The sequence below is a fragment of the Sinocyclocheilus rhinocerous genome, unplaced genomic scaffold (genome assembly GCF_001515625.1).
Source record: "Sinocyclocheilus rhinocerous isolate Xijiao unplaced genomic scaffold, SAMN03320098_v1.1 scaffold729, whole genome shotgun sequence".
Lineage (NCBI taxonomy): Eukaryota > Metazoa > Chordata > Actinopteri > Cypriniformes > Cyprinidae > Sinocyclocheilus > Sinocyclocheilus rhinocerous.
The window spans coordinates 168529-177152 of NW_015664993.1; the positions used below are offsets into that span (position 1 = coordinate 168529).

Genomic DNA, 8624 nt, shown 5'->3' on the forward strand with positions numbered 1-8624 from the left:
ACGGTAAAGATGCCATACCCACTTCCCCTGGTCCCAGCCCCCCTTGAGGAACTCCGTGGAGCCCGCATCTTCTCCAAGTTGGACCTGCGGAGCACGTACAACCTCGTCCGTATCCGGGAAGGCGACGAGTGGAAGACGGCATTCATAACTCCCGCAGGCCACTATGAATATCAAAAGAATTGAAAGCCTTCAGCACGGCCCCCATCCTTCGTCATCCCGATCCCCAAGCTCCCTTTGTGGTGGAAGTGGACGCCTCCACCACCGGAGCCGGGGCCGTGCTGTTGCAGCACTGTGGTGAGCCTCCCAGCCTCCATCATTGTGCTTACTTTTCCAGAAAACTGACCCCAGCAGAGCAGAACTACGACATCGGCAACCGGGAACTGCTTGCCATCAAATTAGCTCTGGAGGAGTGGCGTCACTGGCTGGAGGGAGCCCACCATCCTTTCACTGTCATCACCGACCATAAAAATCTGCAATATCTCAGAGATGTTAAAAGACTCAACCCACGTCAAGCCAGATGGGCATTGTTCTTTACTCGATTCCAGTTCACCATCACTTACCATCCCGGAAATCGCAACTGCAAAGCCGATGCCCTATCGCCCCTGCACTCTCCCGACACACCCACCGAACCGGAACCCATTCTCCCCCCAGCTCTGATAGTCAGCCCCATTCAATGGAACATCTCCAAAGACATCCTTGACGCCACTCGTGTCTCCGCTGCTCCGCTGGGAGGCCCAGAGGGGAAAACCTATGTCCCAACATCACAACGCCAAACCCTTCTGGGCTCAGTTCACAGTGTACCGGGCTCTGGACACCCAGGCAGCAAACGGACCCTCTCGCTCCTCCAAGCCCGGTACTGGTTTGAGTGCTTAATGCTCTGAGGTAATTTATGGATGCAAAAAAACTTTTTTCATAGGTATGTTCTTGGAATGCTCCAAACAAACGGCCACTGATCCAGATCATGGAACCAGCCGATAATCACTTCCTTATACGTGGTCTCTCAAATTGCAGGTTACATTTTTATTATACAAAAAACACGGGCATGTATGGGCGGGCGGTGGTGACGGTGTCTCAATCTGCACAGGGCTAGAGTAACAACAGTTTACAGGGTGTGTATTATACCAAGTTTGTTTTTAAATAACTCCCTAACAAATTAAAAATGGCAATAGCTAAGTTTCCATCACTCTGTTTTTATGCATATTTTGAAGTATCTCATCAGAAACGACAAATTTAAAAAAAAAAAAATCCCTAATTTTGCAAAAATGTTTATATGGTTGCTGAGGTGGTTTTTGACAAAAATATGTCATTTTCATCACTCCTTTGAATACGTCTCCATATTAAAACTGGGGATTGGTGTCCATATATCACAAAAAGCAACCTGGTCTAATAAATAAAGTTATTGCAGTTATTGCGCATTGGGTAGGAAATAGTGCTCCCAAAACAAGCCCCTTAAAAATGCACTATAATAGGAAGATATGGCAAAACTATACTATGTGAACAAATGAGAAACTAATATAACCAATATCTTACAAAGTTAAAAGCCAGAAAATGTGAAGGAAACAATGTACTACACAGGGGGTATCCAATCCTGCTCTTGGAGGGCCAACATCCTGCAGAGTTTAGTTCCATTAAGCTCCAACACACTTCCCTGGAATTTTCTATTGAGTCTGAAGACCTGTGCTCAATTAGGATTAGAGCTAAAATCTGCAGAACAGTGGACCTCCAGGAAGAGGTTTGGACACCCCTGTATTACAGTATAAGCTTTACTCCCTGCATAATCACAGAAAAAAATGGCTTCATGGTTTTTACGGTGGTTGTGGATGCATCAAACTATAGTTTGTGAAAGAGAGAGTTTTTTTTATTTTTTTTGAGTAGTTTAATGATGATAGGCAGCAGTTTAAGATTCCCTGTCTGACCTTTTGGGCAAAATTGTGCACCATATGGTCTAAATTCTTCTAATCACAGGAAACGAGAAGGAGACTGTGAGTTATCACCGAAATGCTCTTGATGGCTAAGTATGTCCTCCTGCTGTGCCCTTCATTATGTGTGTATGTGTGTGTTTACTGTATTTTATGTTTTTGTCTGCTTCTAATAAATTACTTACTAATGACTTACCGTAGGTCGTAACCATCCCCCTTCTCTTACCTTCCCATCAGACAACAGGCTCTGCTGGCTGCTGTCAGTGAAAAAGATGGCTGCATCAATCTACTAGAACATTCTCCCATGAGAAACATGTCGACCCCTGAGGACGTGATGACCTTGAGAAGAGAGAAGGAGAGGTTTATGAATCACCAAAAACAGCAGGCCAGTTAATGATTTTCTCCATGTGATTTTATGGTTTTAATGTGAATCCAATCAGTGTGTGTAACAGTGCTTGCTTACACTCACAACATAATGCATAGATGAAAGCATAAAACTAATAACATGGAATGTACCTTGTATTTCAGGGAAGTAGCCATTATCTGTTTAACACTCCCCATGAGTCAATAATTCTTCAGTGAGAAAAAGACACAGATGAGAGCTGTTGTGGACACATATAATTATTGTATAAATGTTGTGTAACAACTGGACTGTCACTATCGTATACACATGCAGAATTAAAGAGTATTCTTTGTCAGTATTACACAACAACCAGGAATAGGCAAAACACACATTTACACACATATACACGGATCATTGCCTCTAAAATACCAGGATGGCTAATATTTTTAAAAAATAACAATTTTATGAATAAGACAAATCAGTTGATCTGCTCCCATCAGCTAAAATAGGCTAAAACAGCTAAAAACTTAAACTAAACACTAAAAACAGATTTTAAGATATATTTTGATGGGTTCCTTATGATTCGCTTAAAACCTTTCAACCTTTCTAAATTCAAGCTTTTATGTGTAATGGTTCTCACAGCTGGCACCAACCTAATATTGTGAGTTTTGGTCACGTCACTTAAGTGTGAAAATGTTGGATGACCCCTCTCCCCTTTCACCTTGGGGTACCAGCTAAGGCATTTCACCTTAACAATAAAAGAACAATTAAGGAGAATTTCTGAGACTCTTATGGCACTTTTCCACTGCGTGGTACGACTCGGCTCGGTACGGCTCAGTACGGCACGGCACGGTTTGCGTTTCCACTGCAGTTCAGTACCGCTTTAGAGTTGGCGGGGTTATTCCCATGTCGTTTTAGTGGAACGTCTGTTCTTCCGCAACAGACAACAAAACTTTTTGGTTGTTAAAAAAAGGTGAGCTCATTCAAAACAGTTGCTTCAATCCTTCGCTGGCTGTGCTGATTTAAATCTAGTGGTTCTTTTGTGTTTGTGTCGCAAGTTCAGTGACGCAGGTAGTGACGATTCTCTCCGGCCAATCCGTGATCAGCAGAGTTTATACGTCACGTTTTGGTAACGGTACGGTTCACTTGGAACCCCAACCAAGGTGGTACTAAAAAAAGTACCAGGTACTGTACCCAGGGGAAAACCCCCCAAAAGTGAACCGTACCGAGCCGTACCGTGCCGTACCATGCAGTGGAAAAGCGCCATTACTGTATTATCAACACAAGGAAGGCACAAGTGTAATAAAATGATTTTTTAAAATAAAAAATAGACAAGTAATATATGTATGAAGTGAATACCACAATGGATAAGGAAATTGCCACGGATGCCCATGAAAAAGACGCGGATGAGATTACAGGTGTGATCTAACAAATGTTCCCATGTTCAAGGAGCTAAGACTGAATATGAGAAAAAGATGGATGGCCAGGCCCGTGTGGCAAGCCTGGACACTGAGGGGAAATCGAGAGCCAGGATGGTGCCAGCAAGGAAGGAAGCCAGCCAGAAGGTGGAGCAGAAGAACCCAATGGCAGAGAAGAAGACCACCACAGCCGAGCATATGAGACTGAAGACTCCCACTGCAGAGCAGAAGACCACCACAGCAGACCAGATGGGACTGAATACCCCCAGGGTGGAGCAGAAGACCAGCAGAGCAGATGGGCCCCCGGGTTGCATCGGAGACCACTGGAGTTCAATGGCTTATAGCAGTGGTTCTAAAACTGGGGTCCACCAGATGGCGCTAGGGAGGACGCATTGAAATTCTAGATTATAAATTAGAAAATTATTTTAAAAAAATGTTTTACCTGTATATAAGTCAGGATTGTCAACCTATGTAAATTATCTTGTAGATAAAAAATAGAAATATTGAAAAAAATAATAAAGTAATATCAATAATATGCAGCACACTACGCTGAAACGTCACCAAAAACTCAGTTGACGTACTAGTGCACAGACCGGTTAGCCATGAACACCCTGATAAATAGGGAGGACGCATTGAAATTCTAGATTATAAATTAGAAAATTATAAAAAAAAAATGTTTTACCTGTATATAAGTCAGGATTGTCAACCTATGTAAATTATCTTGTAAATAAAAATAGAAATATTGAAAAAAATAATAAAGTAATATCAATAATATGCAGCACACTACGCTGAAACGTCACCAAAAACTCAGTTGACGTACTAGTGCACAGACCGGTTAGCCATGAACACCCTGATAAATGCTAAGACTCTTTAAAATGGAAACGTTTTTAGATAGAGGATGCAGTGTCTTAGCTGGGAAGGTTAATACAGAAGAGCCTAGTATGAAAAAAAAAAACTAAACTATAAAATATGGCTTTATGGAATATAGTGATGGCAGACCACAGTGCAAACTATGCTTGAAGATTTTATCCGTGAAGCGCTGAAACCTTATAACCACAAAAGGATTCACCCTACACAAGGGGGCCTCCTGCTGAAAAAGTTTGAGAACAACTGGCGTAGAGAACTCTAGGAATACTGGCAAACAAGAGGACATCTGGAGTGCCTGCTGATTGCCTGACATCTGTAAGGCTGGTTCTCAGGTGGATGTCTGGAGTGCTGATGGCCTATGGGCAGACATCTGGAAGGCCAGATGACACGTTGACTTCTGAGGTGCTGGCTGAGTGTGGAGCTTTTGGCAGGCCGGCTGATCGGAGAGCACCTCGGAGGACCGGCAGAGCTGGTTTTTGGAATTTGGAGGACCGGCAGAGCTGGTTGCGTCTGGTGGGCCGTCAGAGCTTAAAGTATCAGGAGGGCCAGCTGAGAGATGGGCATCTGGAGTGAAGGCCACAGCAAACCTAGTGAGACAAGACAACAAACAAAGGATTCAAAAGTGTTACCCATGGTCAGGATAATGGAGCTAGGGATGGCCTTCGTGGCTGGGACGAGGGGACTAGGCACTGCCTCTGTGGCCGAGGCAAGGGAACTTAGGTTGGCCTCCTTGGCCAACAGGTATAACAGGTATAACAGAGGTCGCAGGATATCCAGAGAGTGCAACAATGGAGAAGCAGAAGCGTGTGTGGCCCAAAGTGCAGACGTCAGAGGTAATAAGTCTGGGTTCACCTGACCCAGATGTGTAGAGACCACTGAACTAGGTAGTGCTGTGACTACTGGGCTTGGGGTTACTGGAACCACTTGGCTTGGCAGGACTGTAGGAACATCTGCCATCAGGTGAAGCAGTGGTGCTGGTTATCTATGCATGGATATCTGTTACCATTTGTGGAGTTCCTTCTATATTATTTGCATCAAAAACCACTGGCAAAGGAGTGTTTGGTGATGGACAGAACTGAATGATCTGGAAGCCACTTGAGTGGTACTTGCTCCCCGTGGACCCCTGTGTCTGAGCAGTCTTATAAAGGATCCTTACTGCTCACCTCATTTGGGGAAGGATCTAGAAACTCAAGGAAGAAGGTGAGTGCTCTAACACATCTATAATTGGATTGGATGTCAGATGGGCTGTCAAAAACTGTATCGTCCCAAGCTCACTGAGACACCAACTGGCATCAGTGAAATGTTAATGACATTCTGCATTCTCACTGCTGGAAAGCAGCCTGCCACAGTTTTTAGTGCTTACGCACCTACCCTTTCGTCAGTAGAATAGGTGAAGAATATATTCACAGAGACATTGGATGAGACCCTAAGGAAGGTTCATGAAAGTGACAAAATCTTTCTGCTGGGTTATTGTAACACAAGAGTAGGTGCAAGACATCAGGAAAAAGAGACATATAACAACTATTAACACACTGTTGATTAGTTCAGTGAAAAATTCACACACATCTCTGCCCTCCTCAACTATACGCAAGCCTACCTTAAAAATCCTAATAATTTGTATGCCTTACAGCTGCAGAAGCAATGGTGGATAACCAAGTCTCAAGACATACAAGAGCCCTACTGAGATTCTGAAAGAAAGATAAATTCTCCAGTTCATCAGCCTTGTGTGGCAGCAAAAACAATGGGGAGAACAAAATGGAGCCAACAATGGAGAGAAGCAAGTATTATTATAAATTACAGACACAAGGGTGACAGGTCCATCTGTGAAAACAGCATCTATCTTCATCCTCTCTGCATCTCCAGAATCACAATGTGGATTCAGAGCAGGTTAAAGCACAGTTGAAAAGACATTCACCTCACACCAGGTGGAGGAGAAATGTTGTGAACACAAGAAGCTGTTCATTGTTTTTGTGGGCCTTTCCAAGGCCTTTGACACTGTACATTATGTTTTGTTTTTTTTAAGTTCTCATGTAGTTTGGATATCTTGCAAAGTTGATTTCTACATTGTTGCAATTTCATGATAGAATGATTGTCAAAGTTACCCTAGGTGGAGTGGAATCTGCCCCCTTCACAGTAGGAACAGGTGTGAGGCAGAGAGGTATTCTTGCAACAGTCCTATATATTATCTTTCTACTGTGTATTACGGCACAACTTCAAATTTCTGCACAAGGTAGTAGAAAAACAAAACAAAAAGATGCAACATGAAGAAGTGAAATGCATGGTTGTTGTCCACACCGGAGCAAACTACTGTACTGTAGCCAAAGCACAATAAACTAATTTATTCTCATTATATACTCATTATATAATCATTAAACGTGGAGTATATATTCTCATTATATCCTCATTAAACTTTTTCCAAGGCCCACAATTACTACTCTGATCTCATGAGACCAAGTCAAACATTTTGGATCTAAAAGCATCCAAAAAGTATGGGGTTGATATAGAGAAGTGCAGTTCAGTGGGAAGTGCCTGATTCCCACAGTGAAATTCTGTGGTACACTTAATGCCAAGAAGAGTCAGAGTACTGAAAGTAATGGAGGACATATTAAGTACTAGAATATTTTTACATTGTTGAATTTAATTAAGGACTTACTTATTTTTGCAACCTTTCATTTAAACAAAATTGGCTAATTTCACAATAAGACATGACAGGTTGAACGTGTATTGCTGGGCGCCACCACCGGCCAAGGAGCTGAAGCGAGCACCGCCGCCTCGGGAGGTTCTGCAGCATGGGCCGCCACCTCTGGAGACATCACAGTGGCCGCCGCCGTTTCTAAAGTTTCAGTGGTGGTGTATGCAGCCCAAATACACCATAAAGCGATCCCCATTACTAATAATGTATACCACACTAAATAGAGACTAAACATGACCCCTTTTAATACATGTTAACCAGGATTCACTCTCATTTATAATCGCGGCATCATCTGATAATTCAACATGCATCTACACTAAAGAGCGGCTATGCGGTTGTTTTGGCTATATTACTTTTTTGTCTCATGCAGCGCACTGCCTGCGTCTGAGTAACAAACTAAAAAAAACAACAAACAAAAAAGTGCATGTGATATTAACAGACGAACTACGCTCATATTTATAATTCCAAACAATCAGTAAGCGACAGGTGCTTGGAAACGCTGTTTTGTACTCATTTATTGACGAGTCGGCTGCGGTGCGGCCAACTGAATGCGCTGCTTCTCTGCCGCTCACTGCACAGAACAGACGCCGAGAGAGGTGACACTTCTCCGGGAAAGTCAGACCTCGCGTTCACGGGACAGCACTGGCGAAATCTTCCAACTGAACCATAGCTAAAAGTTTATCCAAAAAAGTCACTAGGTTTGTCAGTATGAATATTCTATCAAAGCATAATCCATAAATTGACTTAGAGAAGAACGGGGACCCTCATGGAGTAATCGTGTCTTTAGAGGTTCATTGATACCCTCACAAAAAAATCTAACAGTACACAGTCCGGCAGATCTGAATAATGAGCGATGGCTAAATACTCTTGAATATAGCCTTCCAGCGATCGTGTGCCCTGTCTAAGGGCTAACAATATTCTTGCCGTATCCATACCTGGCCAATGTCCATCCGAGAAGCCGCTGGATCCTTATGTGGCCGAGTGTATTCTGTTACGGGGCAAACGAGACGTGAGACGTGCGGATCCATGTGCAAGGCTTTGTTTACAAAGGCGTGGTCAATAAACAGGCAAGGGTCAGATAACACGGGTAAATCACAGGCAAGACAAAGGATATTCCTAGGGCTAGCATGGGTCTTTGATCGGCGAACAGTATCCAGTGGGCAACACGAAGTGGCTAGACTAAGACTAGAACTAGAACTAGAACTGGGAACTAGGACCGGGAACTAGGAATGGCTCCGTAATGCAGCTATCGCTAGAAGAGTGATATGCGCTAAACAATACTCGGCAGTGAGAGAGAGGAAGTCCATGGCTTATGTAGGGTGTGTGGTTGGTTACAGCTGTGTGCAATCAGTGCAATGGATGATGGGAAATGTAGTCCGTGGTGA

At 43.3% G+C, this 8624-nt stretch overlaps 1 protein-coding gene across 1 annotated transcript in view; it reads left to right on the forward strand.

Moving 5' to 3' along the window:
• LOC107730635 (ERC protein 2) overlaps positions 1 to 8624 on the forward strand; it is a 76430-nt gene that overhangs the window by 64634 nt on the left and 3172 nt on the right. Inside the window, exon 12 of the mRNA XM_016541499.1 lies at positions 2229 to 2304. Coding sequence (XP_016396985.1) covers positions 2229 to 2304 — 76 coding nt within the window. The remainder of the gene's footprint in view (positions 1 to 2228; positions 2305 to 8624) is intronic.